At 53.7% G+C, this 20719-nt stretch overlaps 2 protein-coding genes across 8 annotated transcripts; one reads left to right on the top strand and one right to left on the bottom strand.

Moving 5' to 3' along the window:
* Positions 1-224: 224 nt before the first annotated feature.
* Positions 225-10287, bottom strand: mcm9 (minichromosome maintenance 9 homologous recombination repair factor). Of its 6 annotated transcripts, none has more exons than XM_056424491.1 (15): positions 10200-10287; positions 9208-9396; positions 7981-8119; positions 7165-7271; positions 6026-6232; positions 5792-5873; positions 4952-5152; positions 4744-4869; positions 4498-4617; positions 4184-4358; positions 2963-3165; positions 2609-2812; positions 2072-2154; positions 1695-1840; positions 225-1572 (listed from the first exon to the last, which is right to left on the bottom strand). In XM_056424491.1, the coding sequence occupies exons 2-15, from the start codon at positions 9370-9372 to the stop codon at positions 378-380; spliced, it is 3153 nt and encodes a 1050-aa protein (XP_056280466.1). In that variant the 5' UTR covers positions 9373-9396; positions 10200-10287; the 3' UTR covers positions 225-377. The 6 variants fall into 6 exon arrangements, with proteins under 6 accessions (XP_056280466.1, XP_056280463.1, XP_056280465.1 ...); XM_056424488.1 differs by lacking the exon at positions 10200-10287 and adding an exon at positions 9925-10005; XM_056424490.1 differs by lacking the exon at positions 10200-10287 and adding an exon at positions 9782-9863.
* A 32-nt stretch (positions 10288-10319) lies between these two features.
* gopc (golgi-associated PDZ and coiled-coil motif containing) lies at positions 10320-19491 on the top strand. 2 transcript variants are annotated; one of them, XM_056424509.1, is made up of 9 exons: positions 10320-10815; positions 14110-14274; positions 15169-15195; positions 17104-17279; positions 17458-17623; positions 17910-18005; positions 18216-18380; positions 19056-19203; positions 19303-19491. In XM_056424509.1, the coding sequence occupies exons 1-9, from the start codon at positions 10555-10557 to the stop codon at positions 19407-19409; spliced, it is 1311 nt and encodes a 436-aa protein (XP_056280484.1). In that variant the 5' UTR covers positions 10320-10554; the 3' UTR covers positions 19410-19491. The 2 variants fall into 2 exon arrangements, with proteins under 2 accessions (XP_056280484.1, XP_056280485.1); XM_056424510.1 differs by lacking the exon at positions 15169-15195 and having other exon boundaries at positions 10324-10815.
* Positions 19492-20719: the final 1228 nt, after the last annotated feature.

Raw genomic sequence — 20719 nt, 5'->3', positions numbered from 1 at the left:
AGTTGTTCCTGATCCGATGTGAGGTCAAAGGTCAAAGGCCAGGGATGTCTGTGTTCAGATTGTAAAGCCTCTGAGGGGAGTTTGTAATGTGTGAGAACGGCTGTACAGATAAACTCATCAGGTCTGATGCTCTCTGCACACCACTGAGCTGGAGTCATGCGTGTGATGTAAAGTTGGCCGTAGCTCGAGGCTAACGGATAACGGCTAACGGATAACGACAACAGTTCTCTGACAGTCCTTTATTGTTTTCATGGCTTCTCACATAAAGAAGGGTTTCCTCATTCATGCAACTAAAACATCCAGAACCTCACCACCAGGACGGGATGTTCCTGGAGGAGCACGAACACAGAGACACGCCTCCACCTGGACCCTCGGCTCTACAGGTGTGTCTTCAGACCAGGAGGTGGAGCCTCCGCCTCACCTCCTCTTCTGGGAACCTCCTGGTCCCAGTCCGTGTCGAGCACAGAGTCAAACAGAGACGGGCCTGAGAGCACAGCCTGGGGACCTGGACCAGCACCACCCTGTGGACCACCAGCACCACCCTGTGGAGCGCCCAGCTCAAAACACCTCCTCTTCCTCACAATGCCGGCGCTCGGGCCTGCTGACGTGGTTCCCGTCGCCTCGGAGCGTGGTTCCTGTCCCGGCGTGACCTCCGTGACCTTGGCTCCGCTGCGTGGCTCTGGAGCGTCTCCCTTCACCGAGCAGCCGAAGGAGAACCGTGAGAGTCTGGCCCGGGTGGAGGAGGCCACGGCGGCCCTGCTGTGGCTCGGTGGTGCCCCCTCCCCCGCCGCGCCCACCGAGAGGTGGAGGTCCTGGTTCCGTCTGGTCCTCTTCTCCATGTGTGTCGGTGGCGGGTCTGGGTCCTCAGGACCAGCTGGCCCCGGTCCACTCGGGTCACAGGGGGTCCGGCGCTGCGGGCTGCGGACCAAAGGCCTCTTCCTCTGGGGCGCGAAGACGAGGCTCGACAACCGAGCTCGCAGCTCTGGAGCCGTTTCAGCTGCTGCCGCCATCTTTCCCTGAGGTCCAGTCCCGGGGTCCTGGGCTCCGGGCCGGGCCCTCTGGTCCTGGTCCTCAAGCGGTTTTGGAGGAGGAGGACGAGTCAGCTCCCGTCTTCTTGCTCTCAGACTCTTTGACACTGTTTGAAAGACGCACCGCGGTGACTCTGGAGGGCCTCCATGGCTCCGCCCCCTGGACTGCTGCTCCTGCTGGTGGACCCCAGAGCTCCTCTGGTCCACGAGTCCTCCTTGAGGACCAGGTGTGCTGGTTCCTGGTGGATGTGGACCAGCAGCACGCCTCAGCGGACCCTCCTCCGCTGGAGCACTCGGCAGGGAGTCCGACCTCTTGACCTCCGGAGCTGTGGCCAGAGAGGAAGAGATGGACTGGAACCAGTCCAGGCCCGGGTCCTCTGGGGGGTCCACGTGTTGGTGAGGGTCCTCTGGGGGGTCTCCGTGTTGGTGAGGGTCCTCTGGGGGGTCTCCGTGTTGGTGAGGGTCCTCTGGGGGGTCCACGTGTTGGTGAGGGTCCTCTGGGGGGTCTCGGCCTCCGGTGGCCTGTGAGCTGCTGCTCTTCAGCCTGTTGAACAAAGGAAACACAGATTACTCCTCTGAGCCTCACCTGGTCTGAGCCTCACCTGGTCTGAGCCTCACCTGGTCTGAGCCTCACCTGGTCTGAGCCTCACCTGGTCTGAGCCTCACCTGTCCAGTCGGTCCATCTCCTTGTGGAGGAGCAGCGGTAGGTTCAGGCCCTCCAGGAGAACCCGGCTCTGGGCCCGGTGCTGCTCGGCGGGGTCGTGGGGGAAGCAGGTGAGCAGCGCGTTGACGCCGCCCAGCAGAGCTCCGCCCTGAAGGAGCACAGCTGATGCATCATGGGAGGAGACGGGATGTTACTGGAGCCCCGAGGCGGGAGGCCACCAGGTAAGGAGGTGCCCCTAGGAGGAGCTCCAGGGCTGCTGGGTCCTAGAGGAGCTGCTCTACAACCAGGAGCCTGCAGTCTGAACGTCCTCCGGACTGGACGACCGGCGCCAGCATACATCATCACGGTAGCTATAGGTTGCCATGGTGACTGTTCTCACCTGCATGGAGCACTCCATGACGGACACGGCCACGACGGCGTCCTCCACGGTGACGGTGGCTCTGTACATGAGCCGGGCGTGAGCTGAGGACAGAGACCGTGAGACCTTCAGACCTGCAGACCTTCAGACCTGGAGACCTGGAGACCTTCAGACCTGGAGACCTGCAGACCTGCAGACCTTCAGACCTGGAGACCTGGAGACCTTCAGACCTTCAGACCTGGAGACCTGCAGACCTGGAGACCTTCAGACCTGGAGACCTGCAGACCTGCAGACCTTCAGACCTGGAGACCTGGAGACCTTCAGACCTTCAGACCTGGAGACCTGCAGACCTGGAGACCTTCAGACCTGGAGACCTGGAGACCTGCAGACCTGGACCAACTCTAGTCCAGGTCTGGACTAGAGTTCTCCTCCTTCTCCCTCCCCCCCCCTCTTCTTCCTCCTCATCTTCATCTTCCTCCTCCTCCTCCTAATTCCCCCTCCCTCCCTCCCTCCTCCTCTTTCCCTCTCTCCTCTCTCCCCCCCTCCCCTCCTCCTCACCCTCGGCCAGGCGGCTCAGGCTCTCCAGCATGCGTATGGTGGTGCGTGCCGGGTTGCGGCCGCTGCTGCGTCTCTGCAGCTGGTAGTAACGAGTCAGGACGGTGTTGGCGTCGTCAGAGAGCTGCGGCTGCAGGCGGCGCACGGCGCCGAAGTACGCCTTCATCTTCTCCATGCACCACGTGCTGCACGACCCCGCTGGAGGCCCTGAAGGCAACATGAGCAGGTCAGGGGGCCCTGAAGGCCACGCGGTAATGAGCCTCCTGCTGAGCAAACATCAGCCTCATACATAGATATTCATAAGATGTGATTTCTAAGCACTCTACCGATTACTTCTAAAACCACCGCCTCCTCTACCTCTGTCCTCCAGGATGAAGGAGGAGATGACGTGGTCCCACTCGGCGTTCCTGGTGTCCAGCAGAACCAGGACCAGGTCGAAGCGGCTCAGCAGGGGGCTGGCCAGCGCCACGTTGACGGACAGCGGCTCGGCGGGGTCGTAGCGGCCTTTGGGGTTGGCGGCGGCCAGGATGCTGGTCCTGGTGCTCAGCTTACACACCATCCTGTCCACAGGAGGCTCTTTAGGTTACCGATACCCAGCAGGCAAATAAATACAAGAGGTCAAAATGATTCATGTTAAATATCCATCCAGCTCATCATATGCAACTACTCATCCCATCCAGGGGCGGGGGCGGAGCCTGCACTGGCCAAACACAGTGCATGTGGAAGTGGAGCCAGCAGGAGATCAGGAGCTTCACAGTGATTTAGTGGAGCGGATCATACGGACTAGAGCAGCCTCTCCTCATGGGGCAGAGGAGGCCGATACAGGTCTCTGGTCTCCAGGAGGAGGAGCCGACCCTCCAGGAACCAGGAGAGGACTTCCTCTTGTTGTCGTAGAAACCAGAATCAGCCCAGAGGCGTAACCGTCGTGTTGTACAAGGACGCATGAGACTTCTACTGGGTGGAATCTCGTGTCACAACTTTCCTTCTGGCAAGGAATGAACCAGATGAACTGTGACTCAGAGACTCGGTTGCTAACCCCATGACAGAACCTCTTCCACTGCGAGCCGGGCCCAGGGCCACTGGGTTCATCCTGAGAGACGGACTCTTCAGCGAAGGATCTGCACAATCACCAGAGCTCCGGTGCTGCGTTGCTACAACATCCATCTCAACGTGTTTGTGGGCACAGAGATCCTCGAGAAGCTCCGGTCAAGAGGCTGAGTAGCAACTCGCTGTGATCATCGCCGAGCACTTCACGTACGCTTCTAAAGTCTCAGCTGACTGTGCTTTGCCTATAACCGGAGGATGAGTCGGGCCGGGCAGCTCGATGGACCCGTCGGGGTCGGGTCGTGAACAGGGCCCCGACTCCATCGTTCTCCTGGGAGACTTCAACGCTCACCTGGGCAGCGATGGAGACACCTGGAGGTGATGGAGGAACAGCTTCACACCTGAACCAGAGCGATGTCTCGCTGTTGGACTTGTGACCTCGTGCTGTGAGAACCGTGCTCTAACATTAGGCTCACAAGTGGACGTGGACCCAGAACGGCCGAGGCCGGAGACGTGTGTGTGGGAGCGTCCTACCCGGCTTTGGCCACGCTGATGGTCTGCTGCTCCATGGCTTCGTGGATGCTGATGCGGTCGTGCTCCTTGATGTTGTTGAATTCGTCGATGCAGCACAGACCCCCGTCCGACAGCACCAGGGCCCCGGCCTCCAGATGCCATTCGCCGCCGTCCTTCACCGCCGCCACGGTCAGGCCTTCCACGGAAACATGGGGCGACACATGGAGCTCATCCCGTAAACATGAAGTGACGTCTGTGTTCACGTCGACGCAGGTTCAATTCTTCATGAGAACATCAAGCTTCCTGTGGAGGCTGAACTGATGAGAACTCTCTACCTGCGCTGGTCGATCCGATTCCAGCGGTGAGGACCGAGCGAGGCATGATTTTAGCGGCATATTTGAGGAACTGAGACTTGCCGGTGCCCGGGTCGCCCACCAGCAGCATATGACACTCCCCTACAGAGGAACAGACGGGTCAGAGAACACGCTCACCAGCGTCTGGCCGAGCCAAGGGGACCGCCAGCTGCATTATAGATACCTAGTTATCTGGTTATTGAGATTTCTCCTTTCTCACAGACATACCCCTGATCTTGGTTCCAGAGGAATCTACTCTCTGCACGCCACCAGCCATCACCATGGCAACCGCCAGCTTAATCACAAACATGCCAAACACCTGAGGGCACAGGCTCAACAAGATCTGGTTTCTACCTGTAGAGAAAACAAATAACATTACTATTGTTAAATATATGGCTGTTTGAGTTCTTAATGTCACAAGGTCATTCCTCCCCACCAGCAATGGGGTCGTATCTGTAGTGTTTCCAGAAGTCTTCAAACTCCTCCTGAACGTCCTTCATGAGACCAGCAGCAGCCGCCTGGTGGTTGTTCACTTCTATGTTGTTCGCTTTGAGGACCAGTTCCACATCGCAGCGAGCGCCATCATATAAGGGCTTCCAGCGCTGGCACATCACCCCATAAACAGTCACTTCATCTCCTGGAAGAACCCCATAAACAGTCACATCATCTCCTAGAAGAACCCCATAAACAGTCACTTCATCTCCTGGAAGAACCCCATAAACAGTCACTTCATCTCCTGGAAGAACCCCATAAACAGTCACGTCATCTTCTAGTAGAACCCCATAAACAGTCACATCATCTCCTAGTAGAACCCCATAAACAGTCACTTCATCTCCTAGTAGAACCCCATAAACAGTCACTTCATCTCCTGGAAGAACCCCATAAACAGTCACATCATCTCCTAGAAGAACCCCATAAACAGTCACATCATCTCCTAGTAGAACCCCATAAACAGTCACTTCATCTCCTAGTAGAACCCCATAAACAGTCACTTCATCTCCTGGAAGAACCCCATAAACAGTCACTTCATCTCCTAGAAGAACCCCATAAACAGTCACTTCATCTCCTAGTAGAACCCCATAAACAGTCACTTCATCTCCTAGTAGAACCCCATAAACAGTCACTTAATCTCCTAGTAGAACCCCATAAACAGTCACTTCATCTCCTAGTAGAACCCCATAAACAGTCACTTCATCTCCTGGAAGAACCCCATAAACAGTCACTTCATCTCCTAGTAGAACCCCACAAACAGTCAGCTTGATATTTAAGTTCTTACCAGATTTACAACTGTCCACAAGGTCGTCCTCCAGAACCACCAGCAGGGCGCGAGGAATACTGCCCACCGACAGCCTCTGCACCTGTGTGTGGGGGGGGGAGAGTGAGGGAAGAGAGAGAGGGAGCAAGAGAGAGAGATTTACACTGTCCAAAAGTTAAATCCATACACACTCTGCAAATGAACAGAAACACATAGATGTCCCTCTCCCTCCCTCCCTCCCCCCCCCCCCCCTACCTGCTCTTGTATCTTGATCTCCTGGAGGTCTCTGCAGGCCTGAGGCTCCGAGGCCGTGTCCAGGCAGCTGAAGGTGGCGGCCGTGCAGCCCTCTGGGCTCGGGCAGACGGCCGGAGGGACGAAGACGTAGAACTGGTGGAAGTCGGCCTGCGCGGTGAAGACGTGCCGACACTTTGAGCACATGTAGGCACGCTCGTGTTCCAGGACCTACGAGACCGAGCGCAGGGCGACACGTTGAGCACATGTAGGCACGCTCGTGTTCCAGGACCTACGAGACCGAGCGCAGGGCGACACGTTGAGCACATGTAGGCACGCTCGTGTTCCAGGACCTACGAGACCGAGCGCAGGGCGACACGTTGAGCACATGTAGGCACGCTCGTGTTCCAGGACCTACGAGACCGAGCGCAGGGCGACACGTTGAGCACATGTGGCGCGCTCGTGTTCCAGGACCTACGAGACCGAGCGCAGGGCGACACGTTGAGCACATGTGGCATGCTCGTGTTCCAGGACCTACGAGACCGAGCGCAGGGCGACACGTTGAGCACATGTGGCACGCTCGTGTTCCAGGACCTACGAGACCGAGCGCAGGGCGACACGTTGAGCACATGTGGCACGCTCGTGTTCCAGGACCTACGAGACCGAGCGCAGGGCGACACGTTGAGCACATGTAGGCACGCTCGTGTTCCAGGACCTACGAGACCGAGCGCAGGGCGACACGTTGAGCACATGTAGGCACGCTCGTGTTCCAGGACCTACGAGACCGAGCGCAGGGCGACACGTTGAGCACACGTAGGCGCGCTCGTGTTCCAGGACCTACGAGACCGAGCGCAGGGCGACACGTTGAGCACACATAGGCGCGCTCGTGTTCCAGGACCTACGAGACCGAGCGCAGCGCGACACGTTGAGCACATGTAGGCATGCTCGTGTTCCAGGACCTACGAGACCGAGCGCAGGGCGACACGTTGAGCACATGTAGGCACGCTCGTGTTCCAGGACCTACGAGACCGCGCGCAGGGCGACACTCGTAGTCCGCAGTCGGCTGCATCTCCTCTTAGTGGTGATGGGCAGCTGGCATCGGGGTGTGAATGGAGGAACTGATGCCTGCCGTGACGTTACCTTGGCAACCCTGATGACGTTACCTTGGCAACACTGGTGCGTATGACGGTGCCGGTGACAGACAGGAAGTGCCCGATGTCTCTGGCCCTGGGGACGGTGTCTCTGGTCAGCTCCGGACACACGGGCAGACCTGGGCACACACACACTCATCACTCTGGCTTCATCACCGTGGTAACCATCGGGCAGAGGCCAGAAGAGGTAACCTCAACCCGTCTGTCATAACCGGCTCACTGAATAACCCGTCTGTCATAACCAGCTCACTGAATAACCCGTCTGTCATAACCAGCTCACTGAATAACCCGTCTGTCATAACCAGCTCACTGAATAACCCGTCTGTCATAACCAGCTCACTGAATAACCCGTGTCATAACCAGCTCACTGAATAACCCGTCTGTCATAACCAGCTCACTGAATAACCCGTCTGTCATAACCAGCTCACTGAATAACCCGTCTGTCATAACCAGCTCACTGAATAACCCGTCTGTCATAACCGGCTCACTGAATAACCTGTCTGTCATAACCAGCTCACTGAATAACCTGTCTGTCATAACCAGCTCACTGAATAACCTGTCTGTCATAACCAGCTCACTGAATAACCCGTCTGTCATAACCAGCTCACTGAATAACCCGTCTGTCATAACCAGCTCACTGAATAACCCGTCTGTCATAACCTCTGATTGTGCAGGTTTGGGCTTTTTAAAGAATCAACCTTCATCCATGAAAGCCACCAGCCGGTCGTGTCTTTAGTACAGACGACATCATGACATCATGACATCATTACATAACCCCTACATGACCAGAGATCTCTGGAACCATGTGACCTTCATCCCGTGTCTGACCTGTGATGCGGGCGTGAAGAGACGGCGTCCTCCTCTCGGCTGCTCCTGCACAGCGGGACAGCTGCAGCGCCATCCTGGACAACACGCCGTCAAACAGAGACAGCACTTCATGGGGGAAGGCGTTGAAGTAATCCCCGACCTGTGGAGGAGAGAACATGGATTCAGCTCGCGGAATATATATACACACACATATACATATATATACATGTATATACATTAGGGCTGTCAGCGTGAACGCGTTAATCTATGCGATTAATTTGGCCGCGTTAACGCACAAAAATATTTTAACGCAATTTACGCAACTTTGTTTACTTCCGGTGTTCGTTGAAGTTTTTTCACTCCTGAGTGTCAAACCGCGGCAGTACGGTTTGACACTGTTTCCGCCTTTATAATAATTATTTCTCCGCGAAAATACGGAGCATAAATCAGTTTAACTCATGGATGAATCAATCGGGTTTCCTCCTGCTCCTCCTTCCTCCCGTCTCCCCCTCTGATACACAGAGGAACGGAGGGCGACGTGTCGGGGGACGCGGCGCGGAAAGAACTCGTCACACGAAACCTTCACCGTGATTGGTCAATCCGTTTGTCTGTCAACATTTTGGGAAAAAAACAACCAATGAACACTCAGTAAATCACAAAGGACCTCCCACCTCACAGCTGAGGCTCATTAGCAGCCTGTCAGTCAGAGAGCAGAGAACACGGCACGAGGACAATGAGCCTCATTGAATAGAGATGAGATTGTTCTGGAATGTTTGATGTAGAACACGTGGGTATGTGTCACAACGCCTTTAAAAGGTGAATTTACATGTTTTTGTAAAATGTATAAAATGCCCCCAGCCTCCAGAGGGTTAACGTGACATATTTGAATGTCAGTCAGTCACCAAGGCCACTGGCTCTGCTGTTCAGTGTTAAAGATGACAGGACCAATGGAGTCTCAATATACTTCTTTTTTTTACTAATCTGATGTTTCACTGAAGAAACAATTTATCATCCACGATATTAAATACCTCGCTGGCACTTTATAGGTAGGAGCCTCTTTGAAAACACAGCTCTGTGGGAAGTTTGGTCTTTAAAAAGAAGAAAAAATAACTTTTAATCGCGATTAATGAATTTCAAAATGTGCGATTAATTAGTTAAATTTTTTTAATCGATTGACAGCCCTAATATATATATATGTATATATATATACACATATATATACACACATATACGTAGCATTGTCATTACCTCCATATTGGCTTCAAACAGGGTCATGGCGTTGACCAGCACCGGGCGGTGGGTCTCTTCGTTGGTGTCGGCAATGAGCTGCCGGATGTCTTCATGATGATGATCCTTCAGGTACGTTTCAAACACCCGGCCAATCAGGGCCTCCTGGTCCGGGCTCATCGTCATAGTGACGTCATGGGATCCCAACACCTGGAAGATTAGACAGGTCTCACATTATAGAGTCGGAGCAGACGTCTGTTGGATAACCATGTGACCACGTCATCAATCATTATGAACGGAGATCTCTTCTGCTGGACTCCACTGACAGCTGACGTGCATGACGTCATGCAACAATAACCTCACGAGAGCGAGTCTGCGCATGCTCATCTTAAACTCTATAGAACAATAACCTCCCATGATAAGTTATTGTTGAGTCGAGTCACTCGTCTGCTGTACCAGAGTAACACGCGCAGAGCTTTGCGTTCCACGGACATGACTTCAGTTAAAACCTCTAACTGCGATGTTCATCACGGAGGTCTCAAAAACAAATAATAATGCACACGTAACCGGAAGTCTCCAATTCGTGAGCGCACACCGGTGTGAATGGCGCGCGCTGCGGTGGGTAACCGTCGTGACGTGGCCTCAGACTGTTCGCCGCCGTCACGTTAGTGACGTGTGACTTCTACAAAGGTCCGCCGTTGTTCCCATTCAGACAGACGCCTCCGCGGCCCGGCTCACCTCGGCGGGAGCCTCCCGCTGGAAACATGCTTCTCCTGCACAGGTGCGCTGGTAGACATGCGGCTCGAATTGCGCGCGCAGGGCGGGGCTTAAGTTCTTCTTCTACTCTTTTGCGGCAGACTCGATGCAGCGAAGGCGCATCGCTGCCCCCTACCGGTCATTTGAAGACAAACGCTCCAGACATGTTTTAGAGACTCTTTCATCAGTTATAAAGCTTGTAATATCTTCCCATATATATTCTATATTGATGCCTAAAGTAAGTATAACATATTTACCTGTCAACACAGATGTCATTCAATGGAGAAGATGGTCGGTAGGATAACATACTGTACGGGGTGTGGCCGCCGGGTGTCACTCTGCTATCCATTACTTCCCCCTGGAAGCGCAGACCGTAGTAATCGACTCGCAGATACAATCGCTGGTATGTTGTGGGACTTCCTGGTCAAACACAAGCATCAGGACACCGACGTGTCGCTCTGCGCGGACCCAACACGCAGTCCGGTCATCGGGTCCGACATCATCTGGACTGTGAGGCGGTGAGGAGAGAGGGTTCATTCACGGTGACGTGACTCCCCATCAACGTCATCTAGCTAGCAAGCTAGCGTTAGCGTCAGGGGTCTTATCGTCGCCATGTCCGCCTCGGGTGGATGCTCCCCGGCGGCGCAGAGGCCGGGCCTGGGCCCGGGGATGTCTATGTTCCGCTGGCTGGAAGTACTCGAGAAAGAGTTCGACAAGGCCTTCGTGGACGTGGACCTGCTGCTCGGGGAAATCGACCCGGATCAAGTCGACATCACGTACGAGGGCCGGCAGAAGATGACCAGCCTGAGCTCCTGCTTCGCGCAGCTCTGCCACAAAACCCAGACGGTGTTCCAGCTGAACCACAAACTAGACGTGAGTCGCTTGTGGATGAGTGACACGTGACTGTAACGCGAGGCGAGTCACCTTTGATTAATGATAACTGGTGATAGCGATGCCTCTCTCGCGCATGCGCCGTACGACGTTACCATCATGTACTGGCAGGTGAGATCATGTACTGGCAGGTGAGATCATGTACTGGCAGGTGAGATCATGTACTGGCAGGTGAGATCATGTACTGGCAGGTGAGATCATGTACTGGCAGGTGAGATCATGTACTGGCACACGAGATCATGTACTGGCACACGAGATCATGCACTGGCAGGTGAGATCATGTACTGGCACGTGAGATCATGTACTGGCAGGTGAGATCATGTACTGGCAGGTGAGATCATGTACTGGCAGGTGAGATCATGTACTGGCAGGTGAGATCATGTACTGGCAGGTGAGATCATGTACTGGCACGTGAGATCATGTACTGGCAGGTGAGATCATGTACTGGCAGGTGAGATCATGTACTGGCAGGTGAGATCATGTACTGGCACATGAGATCATGTACTGGCAGTCTGGCAGGTGAGATCATGTACTGGCAGGTGAGATCATGTACTGGCAGGTGAGATCATGTACTGGCAGGTGAGATCATGTACTGGCAGGTGAGATCATGTACTGGCAGGTGAGATCATGTACTGGCACGTGAGATCATGTACTGGCAGGTGAGATCATGTACTGGCAGGTGAGATCATGTACTGGCAGGTGAGATCATGTACTGGCACGTGAGATCATGTACTGGCACGTGAGATCATGTACTGGCAGGTGAGATCATGTACTGGCACGTGAGATCATGCACTGGCACGTGAGATCATGTACTGGCAGGTGAGATCATGCACTGGCAGGTGAGATCATGTACTGGCAGGTGAGATCATGTACTGGCACGTGAGATCATGTACTGGCAGGTGAGATCATGCACTGGCAGGTGAGATCATGTACTGGCATGTGAGATCATGTACTGGCACATGAGATCATGTACTGGCACATGAGATCATGTACTGGCAGGTGAGATCATGCACTGGCAGGTGAGATCATGTACTGGCAGGTGAGATCATGTACTGGCATGTGAGATCATGTACTGGCACATGAGATCATGCACTGGCAGGTGAGATCATGTACTGGCAGGTGAGATCATGTACTGGCAGGTGAGATCATGTACTGGCACGTGAGATCATGTACTGGCACGTGAGATCATGTACTGGCAGGTGAGATCATGTACTGGCAGGTGAGATCATGTACTGGCATGTGAGATCATGTACTGGCATGTGAGATCATGTACTGGCAGGTGAGATCATGTACTGGCACGTGAGATCATGTACTGGCAGGTGAGATCATGTACTGGCAGGTGAGATCATGTACTGGCACGTGAGATCATGTACTGGCATGTGAGATCATGTACTGGCACGTGAGATCATGCACTGGCAGGTGAGATCATGTACTGGCAGGTGAGATCATGTACTGGCACGTGAGATCATGTACTGGCAGGTGAGATCATGTACTGGCAGGTGAGATCATGTACTGGCAGGTGAGATCATGTACTGGCAGGTGAGATCATGTACTGGCAGGTGAGATCATGTACTGGCAGGTGAGATCATGTACTGGCAGGTGAGATCATGTACTGGCAGGTGAGATCATGTACTGGCAGGTGAGATCGTGTACTGGCAGGTGAGATCGTGTACTGGCAGGTGAGATCGTGTACTGGCAGGTGAGATCGTGTACTGGCAGGTGAGATCATGTACTGGCATGTGAGATCATGTACTGGCAGGTGAGATCATGTACTGGCAGGTGAGATCATGTACTGGCAGGTGAGATCATGTACTGGCAGGTGAGATCATGTACTGGCAGGTGAGATCATGTACTGGCAGGTGAGATCATGTACTGGCAGGTGAGATCATGTACTGGCAGGTGAGATCATGTACTGGCAGGTGAGATCATGTACTGGCAGGTGAGATCATGTACTGGCAGGTGAGATCATGTACTGGCAGGTGAGATCATGCACTGGCAGGTGAGATCATGTACTGGCACGTGAGATCATGTACTGGCAGGTGAGATCATGTACTGGCAGGTGAGATCATGTACTGGCAGGTGAGATCATGTACTGGCACGTGATATCATGTACTGGCACGTGATATCATGTACTGGCAGGTGAGATCATGTACTGGCACGTGATATCATGTACTGGCAGGTGAGATCATGTACTGGCAGGTGAGATCATGTACTGGCACGTGAGATCATGTACTGGCAGGTGAGATCATGTACTGGCAGGTGAGATCATGTACTGGCACGTGAGATCATGTACTGGCAGGTGAGATCATGTACTGGCAGGTGAGATCATGTACTGGCAGGTGAGATCATGTACTGGCAGGTGAGATCATGCACTGGCAGGTGAGATCATGCACTGGCACGTGATATCATGTACTGGCAGGTGAGATCATGTACTGGCAGGTGAGATCATGTACTGGCACGTGAGATCATGCACTGGCAGGTGAGATCATGTACTGGCAGGTGAGATCATGTACTGGCAGGTGAGATCATGTACTGGCAGGTGAGATCATGTACTGGCAGGTGAGATCATGTACTGGCAGGTGAGATCATGTACTGGCAGGTGAGATCATGTACTGGCAGGTGAGATCATGTACTGGCAGGTGAGATCATGTACTGGCAGGTGAGATCATGTACTGGCAGGTGAGATCATGTACTGGCAGGTGAGATCATGTACTGGCAGGTGAGATCATGTACTGGCAGGTGAGATCATGCACTGGCAGGTGAGATCATGTACTGGCAGGTGACGATGAATTGCTTTACTGTTACTTTGTTAGTCATCTATATTGTTTTTGTTTATTTTGGGCATATTTTACAGAATTTGTACCAACAACAATCGTCGGATGCATTTTCAGATTCATATTTGCAATTACAGTTGTTTGTACTTCGGATCTCTGTACGCATTAATTTGTCCATGCATTCCCAAATCTCAATAGTCGTGAATCCAGATGCTCCTCCTGCCTGACGCACTGCTCCGGCCACAGGAATGAAACACTGTTAAAGTCTTCAGACAATTCTACAGATTTGTTTTCAATTATGTGATTTTATTTTTCTATTCTGTGTGTTTACCGCAAAAAATATATAAAACCAAAGACTAGTTCATACACTTGATTTTTGGAACGATAAGCTTCATAAAGGAGACACTCGTTGTAAGCGTGTCCATCATCTGGCAGACACAGCGCCCACACTGTTGAAGGGATGAAGAACTGACACTGTGGCTTGATGCTGTGACCCCCCCAGGCTCAGCTGGTGGACCTGCGCTCCGAGCTGACCGGGGCGACGGCTGAGAGGAAGGTGTTAGAACGGGAGGTCCACGACCAGCTCCTGCAGCTCCACGCTCTCCAGCTGCAGCTGCATGGCAAGCAAGGCCTGGCGGAGGACTCCAACGCCATCAAAGACAGACTGGTGGGTCGGGGCAAGAGGTCAACTACCGTCAACAACACAACAACATTTGTACTATTTGTTTGGCATGTGGCCCTTTTTGATAGGACCAGTATAGATACAGAAGGAAGAGGCAGGCAGCCAGGGGGTGTGACATGGTGTTGATGCCAGGGCGATGTCGTCTACAGAAACCACTTCACCTGACCTCTGACCTCTGAGCTGCTCAGTCAATCACTTCAGTTTGTCAGTTTAACTTCAAGAAGTTTCAGCTCCTCATGTTTTATGTCTTTAAGACATCTTGAGGCCCAGAGAGCTGGTTGGACTCCTCTGGTTGATCAGAGATATAGTTGAGTATCATCTGCATAACAATGAAAGTTTATGGAGTGTTTCTGATAATATTGCCCAAAGGAAGCATGTATAAGGTAAATAAAAGAGGACCCAGCACAGAACCTTGTGGAACTCCGTGACTAACGTTGGTGGTCATCGCTTACAAATACAAACTGAGATCAATCTGATAAATAGGATCCAGACCAGCTGAGGTCTCGCGGTCCGGGGGCGGAGCCTCCCATCCTCTGACTGAAGGTCGACCTGCTGCCCACTGAGCCACGTCACACAGCAGCAGGGTCTTCAGGGGGTCGTGGAATATTATTGAAAACAGTCTTGATTTATTCAACCAATATAATGAAGGCGTTCAACATTAGACGAGCGTCGTGTGCAGAAGCCTCTGAAGTTTAACAGTGTAGGCTGCTTGGCTCCTCCCACTGCTCTGGCTCGGCTCCTCCCACTGCCCTGTCAATGCTTCAGGGCCTCTGGTGTTCCTCTTCTCCTCGTGTGCATGCTGCTTTACACCTCGTGTATTCAACGGTGAACTTTCGCACAATCTTTAAACTCTTTCTTCTCTTCCTCTTCCGCCTGAAGCCTGAAGCCCCGACTCTGGACGCCATGGTAAGTTTCTGTGTTTTTAGTATTTTGGATGGTTTGGATTCGCTCAGGAATGTGTAGCACCACCTGCAGGTCTTGAGAAAGAAGAGAAATAACAGGACGCCGATACGGTCCAATCAAAGGCTCTCAACTGTGTTCAGAGGTCCTCCCACAGACTAAAGGTGCGTTCACACCAAAAGCGAAACTATTTTTTCGCGTGACCGAATCCCATGAAAAGTCAACGTACAGATGCTTGTGGCTGCGATAGACGCCATATTTTTCCGGGCGGTGCGTTTGGGGCGACGCGATGCTGACAGCGACGCGTTTATTTTCGCCCCGACTTGAATTATTTCCACTTTGAGGCGTCATCTCGCAACTCGGGCCAATCAGCTCTTGAGTTCCGCTCTCGGAGCTGGAAGCGGAAGTCTTTCAGACGTAACAGTGACTTCATCGGTGAAAGTGACCGAGCTGAGTGAGCCTACAGGTGATGTCATGTAGATGTCATGTATGTCATGTCAGAGCCTTTAGTTATCAAGCTCCTCTTCTATGGAACCAGCTTCACCTTCAGTCCGGGAGGCAGACACAGTCACCTCGTTTAAGAGTAGACTTAAGACCTTCCTCTTTGACAGAGCTTATAGTTAGGGCTGAATCAGGTTCACCTGGTCCAGCCCCTTGATATGCTGCTATAGGCTTATAGCTGCCGGGGGACGTTTAGGATGCACTGAGTACCTATCTCCTCTTTTTTCTCTCCTTAAGGATGAATTTTCATCTGTCAATCACACGTTACTAACTCTGCTTTCTCCCCGGAGTCCTTTTGACTTCACGTCTCATGGGGTCATCGGACCCTATGAGACGGCATAGATCCTATCTGCTGATGGATCATCGAGGTCTGGGTCGTGGAATTCCTGCTCCTGACTACGCCACTGGCCTGTTGAGACTCCGCCCACTGTTGAGACTCCGCCCACTCCTCCTCCCCACCGCCATCTGCCTGATGGATCGTGGAGGTCTCCATCGTGGAATATGCCTACTATGAACTATTCATCCACTCTGTCATATTCATTGAATGTATTTTAACTCTAAATCTGTCCTTCTGGTCACATGACATCTATTGTTCTGTCCATCCTGGAGAGGGATCCTCCTCTGTTGCTCTCCTGAAGGTTTCTTACCTTTTTTCCCCCTGAAGGGTTATTTGGGAGTTTTTCCTGATCCGATGTGAGGTCAAAGGTCAGGGATGTCTATGTGTACAGATTGTAAAGCACTCCGAGACAAATTTGTGAAATTGGGCTATACAAATAAACTGAATTGAATATGAATATATATATAATATTAATGTCATGAACCCAAACACGAGGGCGTTGGTGTGTGAGACGTCCACAACAAATATAAAGCAGAACTAGTGGTGAGTTATTCTGGTGGATGAAGGAGATGATAACGGTCTCTACGGAGACGAGACACGGAGATAAGCCCCGCCCCTCGCGGAGCGTCTCGACGCTGATGGTGAGAACACGGTGAGCGGTCGAGCGAGTAAACTCACGCGTTTTGGGCGACGCGAAAAATTGTTTTGGTTTTGGTGTTAAGAGAGAGGACGAGCCGGTGGACAGCACCGCCCCTTCTGATCCATTTACCAAATGCATTGTGGGTCTGTGGGCGGGCGCCATGTTCATGCCTGAAGGGGCAGCGCGGTGCACTCACTCTACTCGTCACATGCAAGTTGTCTTTGCTCAAAGGAACATGGCGACTGGCTCAGTGGGAGCAGCGCGTCCTTCAGAGGATCGCTGGTTGGACCCCCAGTGTGTCCTTGGGCAAGGCACTGACCCACAACATGTCAACACCTTGAGTCCAGGTCCCTGGCGTTCAGTCGGCTCGGTGGCCAGAGAACATGACGTCCACTCCTCTTTCTTGTGGTGGTGACATGTGATGTGCTTGTTCCAGGAACACGAACTGGAGGTCGGCAAGAAGGAGAAGTTGTCCGAAGCCCGACTGGAGGCGGAGGTGAAGCTCTTCCGGAAGGAGAACGAGGCTCTGCGCAGACACATGGCGGTGCTGCAGGCCGAGGTGTACGGCGCCCGGCTGGCCGCCAAGTACCTGGACAAGGAGCTGGCCGGCAGGTGAGAGCCGGTGGACGGGCAGCAGCGCGTGGGCGGGGCGTCAGAGTGCGCTCAGACACGTGTCGTACCGTCACGATGTAAACGAGGATTCAGAGCTCGGAGGCGTCGCCAGAGAACTGCATGAGATCCGTGTTCTCGAGGTGATGTTGACGGCGTGATGTTCTGATTGGTCCTCCAGGGTTCAGCAGATCCAGCTGCTGGGCCGCGACATGAAAGGCCCCGCCCACGACAAGCTGTGGAACCAGCTGGAGGCCGAGATTCACCTCCACCGCCACAAGACGGTCATCCGGGCCTGTAGGGGGCGCAACGACCCCAAGAAGCCTCTCCTGTCCCCAGCGGGCCATGTGGGTGTGACCGAGCGTCGCCACGGCAACACGTCCTCTGCTCCGCCGCCGACGTGTCTCACGTGTCTGACGTGTCTGACGTGTCTCACGTGTCTCACGTGTCTGACGTGTCTGACGTGTCTCACGTGTCTGACGTGTCTCACGTGTCTCACGTGTCTGACGTGTCTCACGTGTCTGACGTGTCTCACGTGTCTGACGTGTCTCACGTGTCTCACGTGTCTGACGTGTCTCACGTGTCTCACGTGTCTGACGTGTCTCACGTGTCTGACGTGTCCTGTGCTTCCAGCGCCCCGACATGCTGAAGAAGAGCCAGGGCGTGGGCCCCATCAGGAAGGTGGTGCTGCTGAAGGAGGACCACGAGGGGCTGGGCATCTCCATCACAGTAAGAAGGCTTCCTGGAGGGTCTGACGTGTCTCGCATGTCTCTCGTGTCTCACTAACCCAAAGTACCTCTAACTAACTAACCCTACGAACCTGTAACTAACTAACCTAAGTACCTGTATAAAACATATAAGGTAAAGTACCTAGTAACACAGTGTGTGCAGCAGGCTGTTAGCCAATCAGCAGCCCTCAGTGAGTGTGTGTGTGTGCAGGGCGGGAAGGAGCACGGCGTCCCCATCCTGATCTCAGAGATCCACCCGGGGCAGCCTGCAGACCGCTGTGCAGGGCTGCACGTCGGGGACGCCGTGCTCGCCGTCAACAGCATCAACCTGAGAGACGCCAAGCACAAGGAGGCCGTCACCATCCTGTCCCAGCAGGTACACACACACACACATAGAGACACAGACACACACACAGAGATACACAGAGACACACACATAGAGACACAGACACACACACAGAGATACACAGAGACACACACATAGAGACACAGACACACACACAGAGATACACAGACACACACACACACAGAGATACACACACACACACACACATAGATACACAGAGACACACACATAGAGACACAGACACACACACAGAGATACACAGACACACACACACACAGAGATACACAGACACACACACACATAGAGACACAGACACACACACAGAGATACACAGAGACACACACATAGAGACACAGACACACACACAGAGATACACAGAGACACACACACATAGACACAGACACATACATAGACACACAGAGACACACACATACATAGAGACACACACACACACACATACATAGAGACACACACACACACACACACAGAGACACACACAGAGACACACACACACACACAGAGAGACACACACACACACACTGACCGTGTTTACATGCATTCGAATAACTGGCTTAGTCAGACTGAAATCGAATTATCCGTTTCATGGAAACACACATAGAGAGACACACAGACACACACACACACACACAGAGAGACACTCACTCTCTCTTCTCTCCCTCTCTCTCTTCTCTCCCCCCCCTCCAGCGGGGGCAGATAGAGTTCGAGGTTGTGTACGTGGCTCCGGAGGTGGACAGCGATGACGAGAACGTGGAGTATGAAGACGACTGTGGCCACCGGTACCGCCTGTACCTGGACGAGCTGGACGGCGGCGGCGGCTCGGCGTCACTGCAGGGTACGTTGGGGCCCGGTTGGGGGGCCCGGTCGGGGGGCCCTGCTGGTTCTGGTCTCACATCAGAGATCCACTCCTCACGCGCCTGAATGTGTGTTGCAGCTCTGGAGAAGATGTCCTTAAGCAATGGAGCAGAGAGCCGGGACCCCGGGGTCTCCAGCGAGACCCCCGCCGAGGAGAAGACCCCCGAGACGGACTCCTCCTCCTAGAGGCGGGGCCTCGCTGGTTTGCATTTGGAGATTTAACGAGCGGATTGGTGGAGACATCCGTCTCAAAGGACTGATGAGAGAACTGTGGGACGGGGGTGGGGGGCGGTCACTTTGCCCTTGGGTGGGGAGGCGGTCACTTGCCCTTGGGTGGGGAGGCGGTCCCTTGCCCTAGGGGGGAGGCGGTCCCTTGCCCTTGGGTGGGGGAGGGGCGTCACTTGCCCTAGGGGAGGGGCGGTCCCTTGCCCTAGGGGAGCGGGGCGTTCCTTTGCCTTGGCTGGGGAGGGGCGGTCCCTTTGCCCTTGGGTGGGGAGGGGCGGTCCCTGCCCTAGGGGAGCGGGGCGGTCCCTTTGCCCTTGGGAGGGGGCGGTCCCTTTGCCCTAGGGGGGCGGCGGTCCCTTTGCCCTAGGGGGGGGAGGGGGGGCGTTCCTTTGCCCTTGGGTGGGGGAGGGGGGGGCGGTCCCTTTGCCCTTGGGTGGGGGAGGGGGGGGTGGTCCCTTTGTCCCTTAGTCACTTAGACCTGGAGGGACCAGGAGGCTCCTCCTAGACCCACCAGGCTGGAGTCCTTGGACCAGGACTGGCGTGGGGGGTCTCCTGGGGGGCTCCGCGTTCTTCTTGAGACTTGAAGCAGAACAAACCCAGACCCTCAGCTGCTCTCTACCAACGGCTTTAATGTAAAGTCCTCGAGGATCTGCTCCTAGTCCTGGTCCTAGTCCTGGTCCTGCTCCTGGTCCTGCTCCTAGTCCTGCTCCTAGTCCTGCTCCTAGTCCTGGTCCTAGTCCTGGTCCTAGTCCTGGTCCTAGTCCTGCTCCTAGTCCTGGTCCTGAGTCTGCAGGTTGCTAGGCAGCAGCTGGTTCCCGTTGGTCTGTTTGTTCTCCATAAGTATGACATCATCAACAAGTATTTAGTTGTTTTATTGTTACGCAACATCTTGAGGTGAAACCTGCCCCTCTGAAGTGAGGGACAGAAGGTCACTGTGACCTCTGTGACCTCTAAGCGTCCACACCTCACTCCTTACCTTCCTTGTCGTTTCCTTGCTTCCTGCCTCCTCTCTCCTCACGCGCTGCCTCCTCACCGTCATGTGTTACACGTTCAGCCTTTAAATAAAGTTTGTTTCTTTGTAATCTGGAGTTTGTCTTTTCTTCGTGTTATCGGCGTGACCGAGCCCCCAAACTGATGATGTCATCATCTATTCTAGACGCTCTACATTACAGAGATGCTCTATGGTACAGAGATGCTCTACATTATAGAGATGCTCTATGGTACAGAGATGCGCTACATTATAGAGATGCTCTACATTACAGAGATGCTCT

This window comes from Pseudoliparis swirei, chromosome 10 (assembly GCF_029220125.1).
Source record: "Pseudoliparis swirei isolate HS2019 ecotype Mariana Trench chromosome 10, NWPU_hadal_v1, whole genome shotgun sequence".
In the NCBI taxonomy this organism is placed as follows: Eukaryota; Metazoa; Chordata; class Actinopteri; order Perciformes; family Liparidae; genus Pseudoliparis; species Pseudoliparis swirei.
This window is presented reverse-complemented; position numbering and strand designations above follow the sequence as displayed.

Bases quoted from the DNA above. Each gene is read 5' to 3' on its own strand.
- gopc (XM_056424509.1), top strand. From the start codon at position 10,555: ATGTCCGCCTCGGGTGGATGCTCCCCGGCGGCGCAGAGGCCGGGCCTG. The intron at 14,275-15,168 runs GTGGGTCGGGGC...TTCCGCCTGAAG, and splicing joins ACGCCATCAAAGACAGACTG to CCTGAAGCCCCGACTCTGGA. The intron at 15,196-17,103 runs GTAAGTTTCTGT...TGCTTGTTCCAG, and splicing joins CCCCGACTCTGGACGCCATG to GAACACGAACTGGAGGTCGG.
- mcm9 (XM_056424491.1), bottom strand. From the start codon at position 9,372: ATGACGATGAGCCCGGACCAGGAGGCCCTGATTGGCCGGGTGTTTGAA. The intron at 8,120-9,207 runs GTAATGACAATG...TCTCCTCCACAG, and splicing joins TGTTTGAAGCCAATATGGAG to GTCGGGGATTACTTCAACGC. The intron at 2,155-2,608 runs GTGAGGAGGAGG...CTCTGTCCTCAG, and splicing joins CCTGAGCCGCCTGGCCGAGG to CTCACGCCCGGCTCATGTAC.